Genomic DNA, 23,946 nt, shown 5'->3' with positions numbered 1-23,946 from the left:
CTCTCTCTTTCATTCTCTGTGTCTGTCTCTCTCTCCTTTTTTCTTTCTCTTCTTCCTCTGTCCTGCTCACTCTATGCATTTTTTTCTCTTTCTGTTTGTCACCATTTCCCTTCTTTTCTCTTTTTCCACCTCTCCTTGTCATTCTTCCACTCCCGCTCATTCAGTCTTTCACTCTTTACTTCCCGTTTTTTAATTACACTCCCTATATCTTTCTTCTCTATTTTTTTTTTCTCGTTGACTTCTCACCTCCACTCTCTGATGAGAAGTGAGGGCCGCTCTTTCTCGCTTCCCTTAACTGGGGCATGAAGAAATTACTTGTGACTAGAACCAAGCTCCTAGCGGACAGGCTCGAACTTATAGCTAGATGTTGTTTATAGTTTGGCCTCATGTTTTGTCTACAAGACTGAGAATAACATGTACTGCTGTTCTGTTGCTCGCTTTAACGTGGACCCTAAACCAAGTGTTGTCAACACAAAGTTAATTGTGATATCATAGCTTAGTTATTATTGTCGTAAGGTTTCTCTAACCCTTCTTCTTGGTCAAACATTCACTGGTACCTTGAGTAACTGAAAACATGTCTGTTGTTACTGAAGGTCGGTGATATTTTGTCTGTGATCGATATGCCGACCAAAGAGGACACCACGTGGTGGAGAGGAAAGCATGGGTTTCAGGTAACGTCACTTACATTTGGCACTCATCCCCAGAGAGCTTCATCAGAGGAAGATGTTCAGCCACTTGCATCTTCTGACTGCTTATCCTGATACGCTACATATTGCTCCACAAATCAGAAAGAGCAGTAGTTACACCCGATGAAATGAAAGCCTTTGATAAAATCAATTAGATGTTTGTTTGCCACTTAAATTATAGATTAGGGCTTGGTGAATAAATTAGGGTTTGGTGAATCATTCACACAATGGATTATAGGTCTTTACACAACAACCTAAGCCACAGTCAATACTAATGGACTCATATGACCACATTCCTTACAAATTAACCATCAGCAGCACATGTATAAGAAATTACAAATATCAAATGAGACTCGCCATGCAAAACACAAAATTGGTTTATAAGCACATTAATGTATATTTTGCATCCTGCAGTATCCTCTCATCCGTTCTGCTGAAAAACATTCCAATTATATTATTTACTGGACCAAATCAACCATCCACCCACTCGATGAAATTAGCAGACACCACGATGCAGTCCTGCTACACACCTCTCAAACACTCAACAAATCACACATTTGGACATCAGAATCTACCCGACTAAGACCCGCCTCAAACTCAGTCCATTACTCACAACTGTAAATGAACTTTGAATAAATAACCTTCAATATTGGATGAATGCCTGTTCTCCGTCATCAACGGCACATGCAGTAGTACTACTATTACTACTATTACTACTACTACTACTACTACTACTACCACTACTACAAAAATGTATTACCAAAGGGAATGATGGATTTTCAGTGATTGCAAATCAACCTCCCTCTAACTTTAGACTCTGTTATCTCAAGGATTTACTGCAAACTAGAAATAAAATCACGTTACAAAATCCTAAGCCTCAGGTTAAAAGGTGTTTAAGCTCCTAACTTTCAGCAATAGTTTAATTGTAGTCAGCTTAAACCCAGTCTGATAGATGAACCATGGAGAGAATTGGAACAAACTCTAAGCAAATAAACCCAGATCTCAGACTTACACTCAAACACCAATCTCGCTTTCACAGCCCAGTGATGGCGTCAGCTCTGACAGTCTGGTGGAATGTTCACAAGCTCACAAACTCTGCGCTTTCGCCCACCAAATACTCACCCATATGGAAAAACCAGGCCTTCCTAGCAATCAAACGCCTCCACCCCCCCCCAAATCACATTTCACTTTGCATCCTTTTTGCATCTAACCCAGACACACTGTTTTGAAGGGAACCAATTCTGTTGAATACCTTCAGGTCCAAAATGAAAGACAAAGAAAATATTACGCCATACCTCATTGGTTTCAGATTTTCTCGGCTTTTCCCTTTTCGAACAATCTCTTATCCAAAATGTACAGGTCGATTTCTCTTTCAGTGAAGAAAAGGGAAGAAGACCTTTTGGTTGCTAAACACACTCTTAAACGCCATTTACATGGCTAACAACACCAACCATCTCGTAAAATATAAATTAATTTCCAGAGTAGACTACACTGGGCAAAAGCCATATAAAATGGGAGTGGCAGACACTAAAATTGGCTCACATTGCTTGCTAAACACAACAGACATAGTATATGTATTGTACACCCATCAAATGCTTCTTGTGATATGTTATAAATTGTTTAAACTCCACTGTTGAACCTGCTTGTTTCTCCATCTCTATCACTGCTGTTAGGTGATGCATGAGAAATCAGATTAACTGAGGTGAACAGCAGAGACATTTTGATAAACTGGAGAGGAAAAAACTTTATGCCCAAACACTGGAAAACCCCGCTTATAGAGCATATATCAATTGAAAAGCTTTCTGCATTAAAATCCAACACAACTTGCAACAGCACTCTGTTCTTGTATCAAAAACTCTTCAAACAACCAACAATTTATAAAAACCAAAAACAACCCTCAAGATTCGTAGATGCACCATATACCATATTCTTCATGTCTGTAGGCCTCTCTGAGTGTTTTGTCCTGTACGTTCTAATGTATACATCCATGCACACCTGCACACACGTACACACCAAGGATCCTACAAGACAATGATGTAAATATAGTCTAGTCCATCTGCATGTTGTATTGATTTATTATGACTATTGCCATTTGGTCGGGTATTTTGGCTTTTTGCTAATGCATCTTTCCCGCCGTTTTTCCCCCGCAGGTCGGGTTCTTCCCCAGCGAGTGCGTTGAGCTGATCAGCGAGAAGGTGCCACAGTCCGTCAGCACTCCAGCATCCAAACTCGGTACCACGCTGCCGTCTGTCCATCTCCTTCAACCGTGCGGGACACCCTGGTCTTCATTCAGGCCATCTCCATGCCCCCATTAACCCACCGCTCCATTCTCCGTTGCAGAGGTCGACTCTGCCGTTTCCAAGGCTGCCAGCGCCGGCGCTCCCGGACCTCCTTCGCCCACGTCGGGTAAGGCCCGGATCACGGGGTGGAGTGGGGTTATAGGGTCACGGAGCCCAGGAAGCCCCAAGTGTCTCCTCCTTCTCTTCCCTCCCTCCCATTACCACCGTTGCTTATTCTGTAGTCGTTTCTCAGTCTTGATCTCAGAATTTTACGTGTCTGAAAGGACACGTCACCTTTTAATTCTGCTGAAATCTTTACATGTATTGACCAGGCCAGTTTCCCAGACCCAGATTATAAACCAGTGATTATTCATCATTGGCATTTCTAGTTTTATCCAAGCCATCTTAATCAATGGAGTCTGTATACCACTTTTATACACCAGCCGACTGGTTGATCTTGCAAGTGGTCTGTGGTAACAAATGTTAGTCTCTACATTCACTGAAAAAGGCAGTGTTGCCATGACGCTCGCCTGTTATGTGGTTTAAAAGAGTTGTGAAGAGTCTTTATGTTGCTTCTCTTTGAGCTCCGTGCTGCATCTTTTCGATTGTTTCTCTTTCTTTTTCTCTTTCTCTCAGTTCTTCAGCCGTGGTTCATAAGATTCGCTGGTAACAGCCTTTCCAAGCGGAACTCGCCGCAACCCCCCCCCCCCCCCCCCCTCTTCGTTTTTCCCAAAACAAGGCCCTTCCATATGCCCTTTCCTAACCTTCACATGACGTCTCCGAACCCATGAGGAGTGTGTGTGTCCAGGGATAGAGCCATTTATACAGTGAGGGGAGTAGGAGCGGGTGGTGTGGGGAGCCTGGTTCACTGGGCTGGGGGGGTCGATCGTTTTGGGAGGGGCTGATCATCTCTGCGTGCGCTATGAATCTCGGACACGTCGCTGTATAAATGAGAAACTGTTCCGCCCTCGGGCCGTGGTGATTTCTTTTTTTCTTCTTCTTGTGCAGCTTTCGTAGGTGATTTTAAGCTTCCGCCCTAATCCTAATCTTGCTAACACATTCCGCCAAAGCAATACTTATTCATCTCAAAGGAATGCTTCATCCAAAATAAATACCCCAAAACCCTGCTGCTTGGATGGGTCCATCTGGAGTAGATAGGTTACCTCCTTTTAACTAGCTGGTCTGCAGGTCATTTAGAATGAAGCATTGCTGTATTCCCACATCTGAAGCTACCATAAACCAAGGCAGGTCTATTTAACACAATGTGCTTTACTTTCTCCATGGTGGTCTAGAAAATATTGACGGGTTGTTTAACATAATCTACCTGAGATATGAAGACAGTAGGTGTTTTGGATATGGCACTTACCCAAAAGTCACATTCAAACATTGTCTTTAAACATCAGAGAAAAATGTGACTAGGCACTTGTCTACAGAGCAAGCTGTGCAGACGAGATGTAAGCAGGTCTGGAGTCTTCAGTGGTCGTCTTCCTCGCCTCCAGCCGCACAGTGGCGTTCTGGAGAGGAGCTGGCGAACCACTCGGCCTTCACACCCCTGTCTGGGCACCTAACTGGCTCTCTGTCTCCCCCCTGTGGCAGTGTCCAAGAAGCACGGCAAGCTGATGGGCTTTCTGCGCAACTTCATGAAGTCCAGGCCGAGCAAGCAGAAGCTGAAGCAAAGGGGCATCCTGAAGGAGCGCGTGTTCAGCTGCGACCTGGGAGAACACCTCCTCAACTCCGGCAGTGACGGTACTGAGACCCACTCCCTCCGGCGAGGCTTTAATGAACACGAAAGTGACAAAAGCGAACGTCAGTGTTGAGGTGATTTGTGTGTTAACTCCTCTGTACCGGTGATGCTGCTTCAGTTCCCCAAGTCCTGAAGAGCTGCTCGGAGTTCATCGAGAAGCACGGCATTGTGGATGGCATCTACAGACATTCTGGGGTGTCCTCCAACATCCAGAAACTCAGGTCTGTCTGCCCTGTACCCTCTAAATACAGGCATAAATGTGTTGCTGGAACATCAAAAAGTAAGACAGCATTTGATTGACTAAGGAACTTAAAATGCTCCAACCGGCTACCATGTCATGTCATGTTACATATATCTAAGTTTAAAGTGCATGCTTTGATATGCACAAAGCTGGTGTTACTAATGCCATGATCACAACACAGTTACTCTCATCAGTGTCTCTGAATTCTGCTTTTCTTCTAATTTGAATGGGCTAAACGTGATGCGTCTCGGCCTCGTCTCCAGGCACGAGTTCGACAGCGAGAACATTCCAGACCTGACTAAAGACGTCTACATGCAGGACATCCACTGTGTCGGCTCTCTGTGCAAGCTTTACTTCCGGGAGCTCCCCAATCCGCTCCTCACGTACCAGCTCTACGACAAGTTCGCCGTGAGTGTCCACTCTTCTCACCGCACTGCCCCATGATCGCTGCTGCTTGGTCTTAAACATGGCACCAGTCGATAATTAACAAGGCTGTCCTTTACAAAAAAAAATCCAGATGTACCTTTTTGGCAAGGGTAATTTAAGCAAAGCTTTCAGTAAATCTGTTTCTCAGAGTTGTGTGGATATAATTAAGACATGAGATCTTAACCGTCGAGTGTGGGATCTTAACCGTCGAGTGTGGTATTTTCGTTGCCTTTGAATATGTGTTATGAAATTCATTAAGGCAGCTCTTCTCTTCTGCCTGTTAAGTAACTTAAAAGGCACGTATAATTGTAAATGTTGAGCTTTGAATTAGCTTGAATGTGTGTGTGTGTGTGTGTGTGTGTGTGTGTGTGTGTGTGTGTGTGTGTGTGTGTGTGTGTGTGTGTGTGTGTGTGTGTGTGTGTGTGTGTGTGTATCTGTAGGAGTGTATGGGGGAGATGACGGAAGATGAGCGCATGGTGACGGTGCATGATGTCATCCAGCAGTTGCCCCCTCCGCATTACAGGTGAACGCTACATACTACATACCACACATGCATACTACATACTACATACCACATCTCCTCACACCCCTCCTTGATGTTGATGATGATGATGACATTAATAATGCATCTGCCTCTCAGGACTCTGGAGTACCTCATAAGACACCTGGCCCGTCTGGCCACCTTCAGCAGCGAGACCAACATGCATGTTAAAAACCTGGCCATCGTCTGGGCCCCCAACCTGCTCAGGTGAACACCTCACAGCTCCTGACGCTGTAGACTTGCTGACTTTAGTACTTAACATCACTATCAGCACTATGAATCATAATAAGCACAGCACAGCTAATGATCAGGTATAACACCCGGCAGACTTTTAATTTTATGGTGGCTTTGATCTTTTTTGCGGTCTTTGTGCTGTTGGCAGGACCCCTTGCTGTGTGTAATTTGTGTTTAAGGCACAATGTGCTGAATGTTTCCTTTTGTGTATGCTGGTACATGACGTGGGCAGAGAGGGGGGGGGGGGGGGTGTTAGCGACACATTAAGGTAAGGGCTGCTGATTGCCATGTGTGTGTGTGTGAGGCAGATCTAAGGAGATAGAGGCCGCGGGGCTGACCGGCGCCGACCCGTTTAAGGAAGTGCGTATCCAGTCCGTGGTGGTGGAGTTCCTGCTGACCCATGTGGAGGTCCTCTTCAGCGACTCCTTCACATCAGTGGGGCGCTTCAGTGCAGGTACGCCCCCCCCCCCCCCCCCCCCCCCCCCCCTTCTCCTGACCTCAACAGCCTGACCTCAGCCCAGATCCTCTAGCGTCCAGAGTCTTGATGCTCCAGATGTCTCGAGGACCTGGTCCCACCTTTGTGGTTTTAAGTGTTAAGGAGACTCCTTTCTCCATCATCTCGGCATCATGGAGCTTCTTGTCCTCCTGTTCACTTTGTACCCATTTCCCCTGTCCATCCTTCCATTTTCATCATCTGACACTTTTGTCATGAAACGATATCTGATTCTTTTCGTTGTTCGGCGTCGCTGCGTTTTTTGACAGTCTGGGTGTTTGGAGAGAGCCGTAGCTCTGCGTCTGGGTAACGTGGGACCTGCTGCCCAAACACCGACAGTCCTGAAGCTGTTTCGTTATCCCACACATTCCTTCAGCTCTGAATGAGCCCTTGTGCCTCCAGGCCCTACAGACCTCTCATAAAAAGAGTTTTAATAATGCACAGCGGTCACTACCAAAGCTGCTTCCTCTCACATTCCCCTTATTTCCAATATAACACTATATGAAATGGGAACGTGTTTTTGGATTCCTGTGAAAAATCTTATTTTTTTAATAACATTTTATTTCATGGCACAATTCTGATACACCGTTTACACAGTTTTTGATTCTGATGTTTTCAGTGTTCATGTATCTGTCGTTTTGCATTGTAAATTAACCTTGAACGGAGAGTCTCTTGAGGCCAAATTTATTCAGAAATGAAGTGTGTAGTGTGTTTTAGTTAATGGCGGAACAGGAAGTTGTGGTGAGACGTGAACAGTTCCTGGTCGGAGCCACAAAACCAGTTAGATGGAGAAACTAAGAGCGGCCTGTGTGTTTCCATAGCAGCACGAAGGGCGGAGCGCAAGGTCCCTCGCCAGCACCAGCGAACGCGGCTGGTTAGCCTGCAGGAGGCCCGGGGGGAGGTCTCAGACACTGACCCCGCCCCTTTCGACCCTGACTGGGAGATACGCCGCTTCTCTGTGATATGACACCGTGACTCCAGTTTGAGTGGATGTGCCTAGAATAGCCAGAATGCGTTTGTCTTCTGTTGTGTATGCACCCATAAAGTATATTTCATACAGCATCTACTGTCGGTGTGTTTGGTTTCATGTTGCCCTGTGTGGTTTTTACAGTAAGGAATGTTTTTTGTTTGTCTTCCTCAAGAGTTGCATCTGATAGGAAATCTAGTCAGGATAATGGGGAAGAGAATCTAGACCTCTATAAGGGTTCCTGTGTAAACAATATTTTAAACTATGCACATTTAAAGAAATAAATAAATCCTTTTACAGATCCACTGTAACTTGATTTTTTTTTGTGGCACAGTACATTTTTAAAATGCTTCTTATTTGCCTTAAAATTTGCCCCATTTGAATGCTCTTTCATTTCTAGCTTTTAGCAGGATTAAAGCAGTTAAGGTTTTATGACAGATGAGTGTGAGACGGGTGTGTTTTGCTGTTCAGTGTTGGTGTCTGTGAGACAAACGACAAGGTAACTTGGTTTTCATTTGGGCTTTATGTTGTCTGCTTTGCTCATGTCTTTATGTGAAATCCAGAACCTTTAATGGTAGGATTTAAATGTAAGCTTTCTGGCTTACTTCAATGCAGCTTTTTGTCGACGTTGTCTTTTGTTGGTTTTTATGCTTATGAAGAGTTTAAGCTTGATTCTTGCTCCCTGTTAATGACCGAGGCTTTGGGTTAGGCTCCCCTAAGGTGTGTGAGAGCGCAGGTGTGTGTGTGTGTGTGTGTGTGTGTGTGTGTGTGTGTGCGCGTGCGTAGGGGAGAGTGAGTGTGAGCGATATAGGGGAAGATGTGTGAGGTGGGTGGTGGGTGGGTGGGTGTTTTAATGTGAGCGTTTTATGTTAGCAACCTTTTATGGATTTGTGTGTTTGTGTGTGTGCTCTTTTGATTGAAGCTTTGATGCGCATTTCAGTACATTTCCATTTGGGATGAGGATACACAGCTGCCGGCCGATCCCTCCCACAACACCTTTCGGCTTCCTCCGCTCTGCTGCATTTCCTGTGTCATTGTACCTGCCCCCTGCTGCTGGCCACGCCCATCTCGCCCCTTCTGCGGCCCCGCCCCCCATCTGACTCCCTCTCCTCTCTGCCACCAGCCCCGGCTCGCCAGTCTCTGACCAGGCCCAAGTCCTTCGTGTCGGCCAGGCTCCTCTCCCTGGAGGAGGCCCAGGCCCGCTCCCAGGCCCCACTGCTCCTCCACGGGTCTCCTCACCCCCTGCAGGATCGCTTCCACACCGTACTGGACCACCCAGCAGACAGGTGGGCGTCCCCCTGACCGGTGCATGGCGGTGCAGGTGGACTCTTAACTCTGGTGCTTCACCACTGGCTTCACGTCATTGTTAATTTGGGTGTTTTTTCCATGCACAGAAGGAAAAGGGGCCCGAAGGTCCGTAAAGGAGCTGGAGGGAGCTGGAAGACTTTCTTCGCCATCGGGAAACCCGCGGGATCGGGCCGCCGCAAACCTATCCGGATCAGCTCCCTGTTCCAGCCCGCCACCTCTCACGCAGGTACCAGAGCTCAGCACCTACCACAGAGAAGGTGGGGGCCGCGTTTCCGTCTGCTTAAAAATCGACAGCTACAGCAGGCGTTGACGTGCAGCAGATGAGCAGTTGTGTGGGTTTAATCGTTTTTAACACGCACCGTTGACGGGGTCCACCAAACAATTGAAAGCAAAAGTGTTCTGTTCATTCACTGTGGCCTGCTGCTGTTTGTTGTGGGGTCGTGTGGAACGTCAGGGTGCAGGGTGGACAGCGTTACCCTGAGATCAGCCAAGAGCGAGGAGTCTCTGTCCTCCCAGCACAGCGGGGCAGGTAGGAGCCGTCAGCATCATTGTTTTTTCGGGGGGGGGGGGGGGGGATTACCCCAGCATGCTCATGGTTGTTGGTTTACTTGACTTACTAGTACGGGGCTGTTGTACCTGGCCTGTTGATTTCAGTAGTTTGTGCTACAGTAGTTTCATCAGACCAGACGAGCTAGGCTTCTCTCCAGTTCACCAGTTGTCTTTCATTGGACCATGTTTGATAGACACTACCCACTACATGCAATGAATAATGGATCTCAGTGTCAATGACTACGTCTACTAGGGGTTGATTTCTGTGTAATGTCTCGTCTCGGGCTCTCAGGTCAGGGTAAGCTCCAACGCTTGCGAAGACCTCGTTCCAGCAGCGATGGCCTCTCACTGGCCGCCTGCGCGACAGACCCGCCTGCCCCGCCGCAAGCCCCGCCCCCCCAGATCCCGCCCAGCCGCTCCTACGACAGCCTCCTCCCCGAGGAGACGCGAGACGAGGACGAGGACGGCGAGGACGACGAAGAGGGCGTCTACATGCTGCCCGATTTCTCGCAGGCTCCAGCGGCGTCCTGGATGGCGGAGGACGTGGCGGACTTCAGCCCCACCTTCCCAGACGACGGGCCGGTCGTCATCGGGGGCGGCGCCGGCAGCGCCCCGGGCGGCAGAGAGTCTCCGCCCTCGGCCGCGCCTCCTCCCTATTGCCTGGGCCGCCAAGGTCACGCCCGCTCCGGGAGCCAGCGCTCGGTCACCGAAGACCCGGACTCGGTGCTCAATCAGTCGGAGGCGGCCGCACGCAGGAGTCTGATCCTGGCGGCCGCCGCCTCGCCCCAGCAGGTCTTCTGCCAGCACAGGCCCGCTGCTGGCACTAACCCCGCCTCTAGCTCCACCCAGCCTGGAGAGGCCAACCGAAGCCCCTCCCACAGCCAGCTCCAGACCCCCGCCCCCTCGTTCTCATCTCAGCCTCCACCAGAGCGGCGCTCCTTCACAAAGAAGATGGTACATGCCCTGTCACCAAAGTCACCCAAGTCACCGCCAATGGATATATCTGAGCCCATCGCCATCAGCGTGCCCGCCAAGGTGAATGTTGTTCATTAGGAAATGTAGTTATACATTTTTTATGATATATCTATTTGAGAAATATAGCCCAGTTCTTATAAAATAATACTTCCATTTACCAGTAACAAAATAAATATTCTCTCTCCTTATCATTATTATAGTCCATGCGTCTTGCAGATGTTTATGAAATGTAACCGAAATGGCTCACAACCTTTCAGGTGCTGGAAATGATAGGCGGGCGAGCTGGCGAATTGCAGCCTGGAGCCCCAGGGGGCGGGCCGTCCCAGCCTCCCCAGATGATATCGATGCTGCTGAGGTCATGTGACTTCCAGCTCACGGAGAGTTGCCAGCAGGAGCTGAGCAGCAAACTGGGCCACGAGGCAAAAATGCGGAGTCCCAGTGAGTAGCCCGTCAGCCCTGGATTTATTCTGGGGAGGTTTTAGGTTGTGCTTAACGCTTGAGGTTGGATTGTATATACACTCATTGGCCACTTTATTAGGTACACCTTGCTTGTACCGGGTTGCACACCCTTTTGCCTTCAGAGCTTAATCCTTGGTCCAACATTGGTCCATATTGACATGATGGCATCATGCAGATTTGTCAGCTGCACATCCATGGTACGAATCTCCCGTTCCACCGCATCCCAAAGGTGCTCTATTGGACTGAGATCTGGTGACTGTGGAGGCCATCTGAGTACAATGAACTCATTGTCGTGTTCAAGAAACCAGTCTGAGATGACTTGCGCTTTATGACATGGCGCGTTATCCTGCTGGAAGTAGCCATCAGAAGATGTGTTACCGTGGTCATAAAGGGACGGACATGGTCAGCAACAATACTCATGTGGGCTGTGGGATTGACCCAATGCTTAATTGGTACTAATGGGCCCAAAGTGTGCAAGGAAAATATCCCCCACACTATTGTACCACCACCACCAGCCTGAACCGTTGATACAAGGCAGGATGGATCCATGCTTTCATGTTGTTGACGCCAAATTCTGACCCTACCATCTGCCTGGTCTGATGAGCCTCGATTTCTGCTGTGACATTCAATGTTTTTTTTCCAATCTTCTATAATCCAATTTGGGTGAGCCTGTGCAAATTGTAGCCTCAGTTTCCTATGCACCCGGTGGTCTTCTGCTGCTGTAGCCCATCCGCTTCAAGGTTCGACGTGTTGTGCAATCAGAGATGCTCTTCTGCATGCCTCGGTTGTAACGACTGGTTATTTGAGTTACTGATGCCGTTCTATCAGCTCGAAACCAGTCTGGCCATTCTCCTCTGACCTCTGGCATTAACAAGGCATTTGCGCCCACAGAACCGACGCTCACTGGATATTTTCTCTTTTTCCGACCTCTATAAGCCCTAGAGATGGTGGTGCATGATCAGCAGTTTCTGAAATACTCAGACCAGCCCGTCTGGCACCAACAACCATGCCACGCTCGGTTTGAACCGCATCAGATCGTCTTGGTCATGTCTACATACCTAAATGCATTGAGTTGCTACCATGTGATTGGCTGATTCGACCTTTGTATTAATGAGCAGTTGGACAGGTGTACCTAATAAAATGGCCAGTGAGTGTATAATAACATAAAATTATTATTTTTTTTGTGGTAAGGGAGATATGTTTTCCTGCTTGGGGTTGTGTGTGTGTGTGTGTTATTTTTTTAAGACATTTGATATTGTGTTGACTGGCAAACCCCACGTTCTGAATAAATAAGGCTTTGTGTGAATACAATGATCTAGGTAATTAATGACAAATTAGGGACATAATAGTATCACAATTATAATTAATATTATGTTTTCATAATTAAGTATTTACACGGGCATAAAGGAAGCCCACTGATTGGTTGCTGTGTGTGCCAATCCAGGTATTCTGGGTCCCACTGGTGCTTCCCTACCGTCCCATCAGCCCCCACCTCCTCCCCCGAAGAACCCAGCCCGTCTGATGGCGCTGGCCCTGACCGAGAGTGCCAACAAGGCCCTCCGGCAAGGCGCCTCTCCCCCCTACCGGCCCCGGCAACCCGACACGCCCCCTGACAACCGCTTCCAGCGCTCCCTGTCTCCCAACGCAGGCATGCTGCTGTCCTCTGACTCGGACCAGCTGTACTCTACGGTGCGCCCCCTGTCTGTATGGATGACTGAGGCCGAAGAGGAACCTGCCACCGACGATAAAGCTACAGAGGCGGCACCTGGGGAGGAGTCGAGATCAGCAGCGGGCCAGGTGTGTGTTGGGTGTGGGTACACGTTTGAAAACGGGCACGCCATGAGACGCTCTCAAACGTGCCAAGTTTGATTTGGTCATGTACCATTTAAGACATCAAACAAGGATTTAAAAGTATGATTTATTTTGTGTGTTGACTCTTGGAGCTATAATTTTCAGACGGTAACAAGCCTCCAGCACCGTTGGGTGGAGTTACAAGCAAACATTCAGAGCATGTAGTGTTTGTTGTAGACTGCCTGATGAAAAATGTAAAACAAATCTACCATGGGGTGATGAGAGCTGTGGTGTTGTGTCGTTTCAGGACACGGGTACTCTCTCCTCCGAGGCATCGGTTTCGGATTCAGGGGCATCAAATTCCGAGCTGTCTGCGGGCAGTTCCTCAGGGGACAACGAGAAAACTCCAAGTCCCATCTACAAGAACCAGCAACAACTTCCCCCACCCTCAAACCAGCCTGACCAGACCAGCCCCCCCTCGGCCAGTGAGGCTGCCTTGCAGAGGAAGCCCCCCGCGTACGGCCGCCAGTTCTCCGCACCACACCTCCAGGCCCAGAAGCCCGCCACCCAGCCCAAGTCCTCCGGCCAGGCCGGTTCCCAACTCCTGCACTCCAAGTCTGAGGGCTCCCCTCTGACTCAAGTGCATGCCTTCCAGCCCACACGACCCAAGGTGCCCCCCAAGCCGCCTGATCTCGCCCCCCAGAGAGCTCTGCTCAACAGAACCGATCGGCACGACTTTACTCGCCGCTCCCTGGATGCCGCTCGAGTCCGACGGCCGCCGGTAGCGGCTCCGACCCCCGCAGCCAACACGCCGCTTTCCAGGGCTTACTCTGAACGGGTCAGCGCCACGGCAGACGCTCTGTCACGGTACCACGCTGCCCGGGTGGGCCAGCCTCCAGCGCAGCCCCTGCAGCAGGTCCCAGCCCATCACTCTCGGCCTGCGTTCCCGCCTTCAGAAGACCCGTCCAGCATGGAGAACTTCTACTACGAGATCGGTGCCCCCGAGCACCAACCGGGGCCACCCAGCTACTCCCGGCACAGCTACCAGAACATGAGGCTTGATCTGGAGGGCAGCTTCCGGCTTTCAGACCCGGGGAACCAGCGGCCCATCTCCAGGGTCCACCCCCCTCCCCAGTACTCGCAGGTGAGTGCCTCCACCAGGGCTCCTCAACTTTGGTCCTCCGAAGCCACGCGGGCCTGGGCCCACTCGCACTCCTCCTCTTTCTCTCATGGCCACTCCCACCGACGCACCCAGGACCACCCGCCAGTGGGCTCGCACGGCCACCCGCGGCTCCAGCGCCAGATCTCCTCCTCCGTCAGGCTGACCCGCAGCGAGATGTACCCCATCCCCTCCACCTCGGGCACCCCTGCCGGGCTGGCGCCCCTGTCCGTGCACCAACGTGGCCCGCATGGCCCTCAGCGCTCGCCCTCCTCTGACCTCGTCACCTCTCAGCTGCACCCATACTTTGAAAACGGGAAGGTGTGCTACCGATATGTAGACGCTAGGCCAGAGGAGGTCCCACTGAGTCTCCAGCAGCCGCCCATATCCAAGTCACCCCAGGCCACCCCACTGCAAGCACATAAACCAGCCTTGAAAGACCAGGAGGAACCCATCTACGTGAACTACCCTTTCACCAGCCCCCCAGGAGCTGCTGGAAACGCAAAGCCCTGGGCTAGCACAGACCTGGATGGTGACCCCCACCAAGGGATGGAGCCTCTCGCAGCCCCCCCTGAGCCCCCATCACCAGGTGATGGCCAACAGTCCCCCCAAGAGCCCGACCCAGAGCACAAGAGCCCCGGCTTCGAAAGTGCCGTGCAAAACGACGACACCTCTGAACCCATGCCCCTGGAGATGGCGCCGGTATCCGGCTCCGCACACTTCCGCAGCTGCTCCGATCCCCAGAACTCCAGCTCAGAACCACTCTTGACGGGGAAGGACATCGCCTCATTGCTCATTGAGAAGCTGGCTGAGGACGAGAGGGAGGGTCAGAGCGTGGCCACTTCCTCTTCAGCATCATCATCGCCCCACATCGATTACCCGCCCAACCCTTACCCCACCCACGGGCAGCCACGCCCTCCTCCCGCCTACAACGTCTACACCCCTGGACCCTCAAGGGGTCACTTCGACCCCCAGGCCCTACCCAGAGAAGGCTCCGGAGTTATCCAGCGCCAAGACCCCCTGCGTAGATCATCCGGTGCCCAGTACAGACAAGCCTTCGATGTAATGCCATCTGGCGACCAAGTCCTTAAGTTTTACAGAAGCCAAGACTTTATCCCAGGTTTCCATGGAGACGGCACAACTGCTAACCCCTACCCCCCAAGATCTCATTACCAAGATGCCCCCCATTCCTCCGCCCCTCCCTCCACGGCCTTCTCCAACTTGGCACTAAACACACCAAGAGCATATGGTGTCCAAATGAATGTCAACCCATATAACCAGTACCCCTTCCAGGCAGGTCCAATACTTCCCCCCTACCCCAACGCCCCCCGGAGGGACGTGGTTCTGGACCCCGCGCTCCGGCCTCCGGGCCTTCGAGACCAGCGGGGCCTGGGTCGGCAGGGCAACCTGCCTGGTCCAAACTGGACCGTCCACACAGAGGGTCAGACCCGCAGCTACTGCTAAAGCACAACAGGTGGCGTGTGATTTGCTGAGGGAGAGAGGAGGACAAATGTGCTGAACCAATGAGAGAAAGGGAGAGATAGAGAGAGAGAGAACGAAAGAGTGAAGGGTGCAGAAATAAAAGGCAACAAAGAAATGAACCGTAAAGTGGCTTAGATATGTAAACATTCCAGTTGACACTGTGCTGTCCAGCAGAGGGTGTAAGAGAGCTGTTTGGCTGCTGTTTCTCTGAAGTGAGTATCAGGTATTCTGCATAATGGCTGTTTTTCTGCTTTAGGTACTTTCTGGGTTTACTATATTGCTAGTACACTAGGGGGCAGGAGAGAGCTGTACAGTGAAATAAGCTTAGCATGTGCTCTTCTATGGTAACCTCATGCTGCTGGTGGTTTTGAAGAAGCTGTATTAATCATTTTGTTTCGATATTCTGCTGTTTCTAGCAGGTTGGCATTTTTCATTTTTATTGCTTTTATTTTTATTTATTTAAGTTTTTGTTGCAAAGAACATGTACAGTAGGGTTTTTTAATTGTTTGACATTGTGAAAAATAGGATTATAATTTTAGTTTTATTCATTGAGTGTGTGTCGGAGATTGAGTGTGGTAGGAAGATGTTTCATGGGTGTAAGAATGCTTCTGAAACACTAGTGCATACCATTTCTTGCAAAGAGTCTTCATAAAGAACGTAAAGAAAAACACTGCCATGTGCTTAACGGATACCGTGTGTGTGTGTGTGTGTGTGTGTGTGTGTGTGTGTGTGTGTGTGTGTGTGTGTGTGTGTGTGTGTGTGTGTGTGTGTGTGTGTGTGTGTGTGTTTATGGAAGGTACTGCACATGTGTGTTGCTCTGGGTACTGGATGTGGGATTTCAATAGCTGAACTACACTCATAATTGTTGTGCTGATTGCTGAACATTGGACCTGTATGTTATAAAGTAAGGAGGATACTGTCCAAGCCAAGTGTTCTCATGCCTGGTCCATTTACCTTGTGCCCCTTAGCAACATTTTTACTGTAACCAGTGTCTTTTTCCTGGTGGTGTGAGACACCTGTAGAACATTTTGTAGAACGTTTGTCTGAGGAATCGGTTCAGTCCCTTTAGTTAAGGCAACCATCCTGTCTAACATTTGTGTGTCTACTGCACATTTCATCAGAGGTGTCTGTCGTCTCAGAGATCAAACTTGGCTCTAGAGTCGTACTCTTCCCCCTAAACGCCTTACTGAGCGTGTCCTCCTGCATCTGAACGCTGGTGTAATGGGTCTATAGCTGCATCTCCCCACACAGGGCCGGGCTGGTGGAGGTCACCGGGTCCTCATTCATCTCACCGGGGAAACGTGCGATTCCCTCAGACAACTCGGACAGCCCACGGGGATGCCGGGCTCTGTGCCAAGCCCCCCGTCCGGGTGCGGCCGGCCGCGGAACCCCCACCGCGCCTGGTGGACCTGGGCTGGGCGCACGTGGTTTGGGTTGCGTTTACAGGAGAGGCCCGTCTCCAGGAGCCTGGCTGTACACCCCGTATGGGCGGGACCGAGGGAGACGCCCGCGGAGGTTTTCACGTGACCGATGCCTTTCTTTAAGCACTTGTTCGTTGACGTGTCGGGGCACGAGTGCTACCTCCGCCGTCAGTGTTAATGCAGGCGCACAACAGGTCCTATTCTCGTCTCATATCTCACCCAGCGCGACGTGTCCCGGCCTTCTTCACAAAGTGAACGCGCTGCACATTTCCGTTGTCGTTTGCTGCTCAGTAGTGAGCAACTTCTCTGACAAGACTTGAAGGTACAAGGTTTAGCATGTGGTGTGTGTGTGTTTTGGGGTGATTGTGTGTGCGAGAGAGAGAGTATAAAAGCTCCTCGTTTTTTTATCCATAACTATGCAGTGAATAAGTACAAGGGAAAAATTTCCTACATGGTATCATTTTTCTCCAAATGGTAATACTACCTATGTATAACAACAAATGTGTGTGAATGTGTGGGTGAATGTGTATTGGGGTGTGTGCACATGTGCACGCTTTAAACCTAAACTTTGTCCAATGGTCTGTCTTTCTGCCTTGTAGCACTTTGCAAAAGGCAATTCATTATATTTTGTAATGTTTACCAATGTGTGAATTAAAAACTTGACAGTTGCATCAGTCAATGACATTGTTGGTCTTTTATATATGATGAGGGTGGGAGGAGTTAAAATATATAATATTTTGTTCTTGTTCAGTCTGCTACAATATGAGATGATGTTTTATTGAGCTTCCTCTGTCTTGGAAAAGCATCTTGTAAAACTAGTCTGTTACTCAGTGACACAGTCCACTCCCAGATACACACACACACACACACACACACACACACACACACACACACACACACACACACACTTCACATAAGTTTATGTTCAGCAACTGAGTCGGGCTATCCAGCTGGTACTATTAATGGAGTGTAATGTGTGTGGGGTGTGCTGGTAAAACCCATACAATAGGATGTAGATATGACAAGGTGAAGTGAAATTTTATATTTACTTTATTTTTTATTTAACAACAACAATAAACACAATAAAACACAAACAATATTTGATCAAATCCACAATATATTTGACTTTTCTTATCCCTGATCCTGGAATATAAGAGCAAATTCGCACCGAACTGAAGGGAAGCAGAAATGACCCACGCAGCAAATAATGTGAATGTATGATTGTAGCCATAGATCTTGAGTCATCTGACAAACAAACACCTGTTTAGTTGTTTTGTTATTATCTATTATTAAAAAGAATAAATATAGCGAAGTAGCCAAGTCCTCACCTATTAAAAGCTCAAAAATTGAAAGTGCTCAGCTAGAGTTTGACTAAAGTTTCCCCACTTTTCCCGGTAACCTAAATAGAGGTCGGACATCCACTCTTTTAGTTCTGCGCTAGATCTATGAGGCCCAACTAATATCGCCTTACGAAATCCATGTGGAAATCACAGTGCCAAACACGTCTTGGCTGACCGCCTACATAGAGTAACCGGATAATATGCAAGTTGGATTCTCTGCAGTTTAAGTGCTGTGTGCAGTGCGAGTTCTTCAAGGGCAGATCGTCGTGGCAGCATTAATGTAGGAGGGAGACCAGAGGCGAAAGGTTCAGGTGTAAACGTGCCCTTATTCCAAGACCAAAGATGCTCACAGCAGCATTGATGAACCAAATCTAGTGGGTACCTATTATAGGCACCGATTAGGTTTAATTCAAGTTTAGCCTCGTCAGCGTGTTTAGTTGTGGTATCCCCTTGAGAGGTTTTATTCCATCAGTATGTAGTACAGCATGGCGATCAGCAACAGAAAAAACTGAGTGACAGAAACACACACAAACAAACACAGTCATGTTTTTTTTTTCATTCCATATAGCAAATCCTCTTTAGGGATGCTTTAGCATTCTGTGCAGGAGTGAGTTTGTTTGCTACCCAAAATCTGCATTCAGACATTCCCCACTAGAATTATTCTGCAGCTTTAACAATGACTAACGTCCAGTATAAGATCAGTAATCCCCAGAAACAGCTCCAGGACTTGTGTATCCCTGGAGAGGCGATACATAATTATCACATTATTTCATGTGCGTACTCACCACAAACATTTGGACGGAGAAGCCATACCAGCTCACTGCCCAGGTGTACATATCAACCTTGGACTGGATGTAGCTGAAACAGCCCTGTAAATATCAACTGTCAAGTGTGAGAAGGATCTTGTCTAGTTAACGTGGATTTATAGCTAAACAACAAGGAAAATCACAAGCATTCATCGTCATGATGTCAGACACAGGAATTGTCATGGTTTTGGTATTGTGGCCATACCTAAACAGTCAGTGGTACCACAATATCAAATTAAAACAGAGTTACTGGTTGCACTGGTTAGCCCTAATGACTGACTGTTAGCCTAATGAGTAGTGCAGCAAGCACTTTTACATTTACACGTTTGTATATGTGACGATGATCTGTGTCCACACGTTATCGGCGGACGTTTTTTTTGGCCCGATATCATGTATAACGCGACCCTTGGTTACCTGCGTGAACATGGAGCTGCTTAGACCAGCCATGCAGCCTAGCGGGTCGGCCGGGTCGAAGCTGCTGATCCGCGTACAGCACTGCAGCGGCCAGGAGTACGTGGTGCCGTACAGCTGGTTGAACGTGGAGTTGTACTGTACCCAGTCTAGAGGAGCATCTGTCCCACAGCACTGCACCTGAAGGAGTGAAGATGCGTGGTGACGGTACCTGCTGTCAAATGCCACGTGCTTAAATTTGACCTGAGCTTGAATCAGGAAAGATGGCATGACTGAAACATTAATGACTATCATTTAGTTAGCACTCATTGTTTCTCGCCTTTGGAAAAAAATCAACAGCGTTCTATCAGTTCTATAGTTGAATGCCAGATCTGTAGGTTTATACAGTAACAATGTAGTAATATATATAATGTCTACATATATCCCACATCTAAAGTATACCTTTAACTCTTAGAGGAAGAGGTCTACTCTTAAACAACCTTTCTGCAAATGAATGATTCTACCATACCACTAGACGTTCAGTGATGTAAATTAAAAGGTGAGATATGTTAGAAAGTATGTACCGGCAAATTAAAACCTTTACAAAGATTCTGACTCATCTGAAAATCTAGTTTTCAGTGCTTGCATGTTCAACATAATCAGTTGCAAAGGCAGAGGGTTTATTCAGAAAATGATGTTGCACTGATATTTTTGTTTCCATTGCCCGAGTTGTTACCAGCAGTCTATCTTGAATGCCATGACGGTTACAGTATGCTAGTGTTAGAACATTTTGCCTCATGTCTATCTCTGGCTACCTACTAACACTTACCTTTTTAGATTTAGTTCAGTTTATTATGGATCATGGCATAAAGGTTGATTTTCACCAATGTATACATTGTTTGAATAGGAGACCGGAGATGCAATATAAAACAAATCACTGAAACTCAATGAAAATCTGTGCAGCAAAGCGTTTCTGACGACTATAGGTTCCCAAAGTCAGAATATAAGACATTAAATGTCTCCCATGTAGGATCAAGCCACTTATGACGCATTTGTTTCCAAAATCCACCACTGCTGTTCTGACATAGAACTTCATGGAAATGAACAATGTAGCCTGATATTCAAGTCACTTCTGAGGTATTTGTAAAACTGAACACAGATAAGTGGACCACATCTGAATGAACTGACCAGGACACAGTATAAAATATGGCTTTTGTCTGACAATCACATAGGACGAAAATTGATTTTTAGCATTTTTTAAAAACATTTATAAACTAGATTTATAACTAGGTACTAGATTTGAATACAAAATCTAATGTAGGTTCATTAATGTGACAAATGTATGCACGTGTGCGTAACGCATATCAGTTTATATTTCATTCATCCAGCATCCATCCCTCAGATTAGTTCATTGCCACAGGAAGTCTGAATGCCACATATAATTTGGGTGGCAGACCATTCTCTAGACAGGAGCGGCACTGACATTACAATGGCACAATAACGGGCGGTACACATGGTTCACAAGGGTTTTTTAAAGTTATGTTCCCAGTGGAAGAGAAGAAGTTGCACTATATATTACTCATTGCGGGACGCTAAATGCTACGTAACATTTTATTATGACAAGTGGTATGGGGTTTGGCTCAATGCCGTGCCCAACAGAACGCTAGAGAACCTTCCAGAGTGGTATCTACTCACGTTTTGCATGATGGTGTTCCATGTGGTGGTGATCTGACTTCCACTGTCACTGGGCTGTGCATAGTACTGTAACATCTGCTGTTTGACCAGGTTACTGTTACCCACCAGCTAACGCAGACAAAAGACAAGACCAGAGGTCAAAGTTATGGACAAATTAGTTTATGAAAACTTAATGTTATACTTTGTTTTTTTTTTTTAATACAATTTTAACTTGTATACTTACGTAGTCTCTGTTGATGACAGCTACGATACAGGATGCACACTCAAATATGAAGATGATGAACATGATGATCAGATACTGTGGAGTAGTAACATAATGTAAGCGAGACAAAAATATGTGCTGCGACTTTGTGTACCGTAGAACGTGAAAAGGACAGTGTGACTACAATGTGTATAGTGGGTTGTTTTTGTGTTTTAAATGGGTCAGATCTTTGCAGTCATTCACAGGACCGTACCGTCAGCATAAGGCAGCGACTCTTCTTTAGAGCGGCGAAAATGCCAAAAATGTTGGTGCAGAAATATGCGAAGCCAGTGAAGATGGCTATCCAGGCAGCGGCAAAGATGTCAGTCTTCCCTGACATGGCAGATATTGGGTACAGTTGATATGGGTCTACCGTCACCCAAATAGCCAGTGCACACAATGCCAGTCCCGCTGCCTGGTGTGAGAGAAATAACATTGTATTAAAGGAGCACTTCCTTTAACATCAAAGCTATAAAACAACCAGCACTGAGTACTGTAGTAATGACCAACACGTGATGTCTTTTAACAGTAATGGGCCCCTTCAAACTCAGTCATTGTAATAACATGAACCTTTTTTTTCGTGTACCACATTTTCAAGGACTGTGGTTATTATCTAATTTAAGTAATATAAGAGACTGTAATGTGAAAGAAAATATATTTTCATAGTAAATGTTTCCTAAGGAGAAATGTATTGTTGAAAATGAACTGAATTTAAGATTAATATGGACAGCTTAATCAGTCTGCTCTTTAACTCACATTAGAAATACCAAGAGTGGAAAAAATCATTATGAATTAAAATGGAAATTTAACTATGAACAGGTGTTATTATTACTACGAAACAAAACTTACGGCAGAGAAAATATTGCATATGATGAGAAAGGCCATCAGGCACGTCATGCCCCCGCTGCTCGCCATGGCTGGTTCCGTGGTTCCGTGGTGTGTTCTTGCGGCCTCACTGGCACCAGCGACAGACTGAGCAGCGCGGATAGTGACGGACAGGTAGTAGGACTGGGATCGCAAGAGGTGAGGCTTGTTTACACCATCCGTTACTCAACATAAAATAGGAGGGTGGTGGAGTGAGAGAACCAGTTCTTCCTCTATCCGTAACACAGGGAGGTGGATGTCCCACACATACTTTAGTTTAGCTCTGTTCGCTCACTCGTGTCATAAGATGTAACAACTGAATAATGAAGAAAATGATTCAATCGAAATTGTCCACACTGATTATCTCAAGTTAAAGATAAATAATTGAAGATTTAATAAATTGTGTTTTATTATAAGGCATTAGCTGTAATTACCATTAGCTTTTGTGGTCTTCAGTGGTCTTAACTTTTTTTAAAAAAACTGATTTTTCTTTTATTTCTTTGTCTTAAAAAAATAAAAATACAAATACACACATGCATTTTTAAGGCAAAGTGAATCATATAAGACCGTTGACCAAGAACACACCTGCTGAGACTGAAACCTGCTCCACCCGTGACGACTCTCCTGACGTCACGTGGAATGTGTTTCATTTGTCCGTAATTAACACTGGGATTAAAGTGCAATATGTGCTTTTAGAGCGATTAAAGTGATTTATTAACAACATTCAAAATTTCTGAACAAATCTTTATTCTAAATAACAAAATGTATTTATTTTAGATGCTAATAATTTAGGTATATTAATTAATGGCTCGACTGAAAGATATAGGCCTACTGTATAGCTACAGAACTCGAAGACGTCCTAAAATTAATTTTGGTGTGGTAAACGGCACGTGGCCTAGCAGATGTTGCATAAAGGGCAGATGGCGCCACTCTGTGGCGGCAGAATGTCTCATTCGCTCTAACCGCGCGCTAAGAGACTTCCTTGACTAGTGCCACGAGCGCCCCTGGTTGGCTGGTACCATATATCTCAGGTAGGCCTATATCTGAGTAATTAATGGCTCCTCTCTTATAGCAGCTGCATGAGAAAGGGAGTTCTGAGATGCCGATTCTCCTGACAGATCTTCACTGATCTATTCTTTTGGTCATCATTTGAGTTTTAAGCACTTTTGAAACCTGTCTTTTGTAGAACTCTGTGCACTGCATGAGGAAAACCGTAAAACAGGAGGCCACTTCGCAGGCTTGTTGTAGGTGTAGCTGCTCATGTCAGATTTGAAGACAGTGTTTGCCAACAAAGTTGAAAAATGGACCTGCTCCACACTAAAATATACACAATAGGGCTGCTTCACAGTTCCATAACTTATATCACCCTTACTGTTATCTGCTAGGTATCTCCACTTGTATACACTTGGACTTAAAAGCATTCGCATATTCTATGGAAAAAATAGTTGAAATTCAATTTGGAATTCAATTTTTTTTTTCTTTGAATAGAAAGAAGTTTCTTTACGCAGTTTTCTGTGGACATACATTTCAAGATGTTATCCCAGGAAACGAAGTCCAAGTCAAGTTTGCTGGCACGATTAATTTATACTTTATTTTTGTCTGGCTCACTGTAAAATGGCATCACTGTTATCCTTAACTTAATCATTATTATTTAATTTAAAAATACTAAAGCTACCAGTCCTAAAAGACATTCAAATGCAATTATTCACTCCATACCATTTCATATTACTGTCAATTTCTTTTATCCACTCAGTCAATTCCAGAAATTGATGGAATGACTTATATACATCATATATACTTATATACATCAAACCACTCCCTCAGTCACAATCACCACAGTACTAGCACCTGTTCC

General features: G+C 46.9%; 2 protein-coding genes across 9 annotated transcripts in view; one reads left to right on the top strand and one right to left on the bottom strand.

The window, feature by feature from the left end:
- The window catches only part of arhgap33 (Rho GTPase activating protein 33), a 48,175-nt gene extending 30,741 nt beyond the window's left edge, over positions 1–17,434 (top strand). For all 8 annotated transcript variants that reach the window (XM_077013106.1, XM_077013103.1, XM_077013109.1 and 5 more), the window contains 16 exons: positions 594–671; positions 2,837–2,918; positions 3,027–3,092; positions 4,562–4,711; positions 4,828–4,930; positions 5,214–5,358; positions 5,817–5,899; positions 6,017–6,124; positions 6,460–6,605; positions 8,735–8,897; positions 9,006–9,145; positions 9,374–9,448; positions 9,761–10,503; positions 10,701–10,881; positions 12,347–12,699; positions 13,001–17,434. In XM_077013106.1, coding sequence (XP_076869221.1) covers positions 594–671; positions 2,837–2,918; positions 3,027–3,092; positions 4,562–4,711; positions 4,828–4,930; positions 5,214–5,358; positions 5,817–5,899; positions 6,017–6,124; positions 6,460–6,605; positions 8,735–8,897; positions 9,006–9,145; positions 9,374–9,448; positions 9,761–10,503; positions 10,701–10,881; positions 12,347–12,699; positions 13,001–15,316 — 4,932 coding nt within the window. In that variant the 3' untranslated portion in view covers positions 15,317–17,434. The remainder of the gene's footprint in view (positions 1–593; positions 672–2,836; positions 2,919–3,026; positions 3,093–4,561; positions 4,712–4,827; positions 4,931–5,213; positions 5,359–5,816; positions 5,900–6,016; positions 6,125–6,459; positions 6,606–8,734; positions 8,898–9,005; positions 9,146–9,373; positions 9,449–9,760; positions 10,504–10,700; positions 10,882–12,346; positions 12,700–13,000) is intronic.
- Positions 17,435–17,787: 353 nt separating this feature from the next.
- upk1a (uroplakin 1a) lies at positions 17,788–22,259 on the bottom strand. The gene is made up of 7 exons (XM_077013113.1): positions 22,077–22,259; positions 21,442–21,642; positions 21,210–21,284; positions 20,987–21,094; positions 19,316–19,492; positions 18,881–18,964; positions 17,788–18,603 (listed from the first exon to the last, which is right to left on the bottom strand). The coding sequence occupies exons 1-7, from the start codon at positions 22,140–22,142 to the stop codon at positions 18,556–18,558; spliced, it is 759 nt and encodes a 252-aa protein (XP_076869228.1). The 5' UTR covers positions 22,143–22,259; the 3' UTR covers positions 17,788–18,555.
- Positions 22,260–23,946: the final 1,687 nt, after the last annotated feature.

Source organism: Brachyhypopomus gauderio, chromosome 7 (genome assembly GCF_052324685.1).
Source record: "Brachyhypopomus gauderio isolate BG-103 chromosome 7, BGAUD_0.2, whole genome shotgun sequence".
Lineage (NCBI taxonomy): Eukaryota > Metazoa > Chordata > Actinopteri > Gymnotiformes > Hypopomidae > Brachyhypopomus > Brachyhypopomus gauderio.
The sequence above is the reverse complement of the archived record's forward strand: the minus strand, read 5'-3'. Positions and strand labels throughout refer to the sequence as shown.

Bases quoted from the DNA above. Each gene is read 5' to 3' on its own strand.
- upk1a (XM_077013113.1), bottom strand. From the start codon at position 22,142: ATGGCGAGCAGCGGGGGCATGACGTGCCTGATGGCCTTTCTCATCATA. The intron at 21,643-22,076 runs GTAAGTTTTGTT...CTCTCACACCAG, and splicing joins TATGCAATATTTTCTCTGCC to GCAGCGGGACTGGCATTGTG. The intron at 21,095-21,209 runs GTAAGTATACAA...TGTCTGCGTTAG, and splicing joins CTGTCATCAACAGAGACTAC to CTGGTGGGTAACAGTAACCT.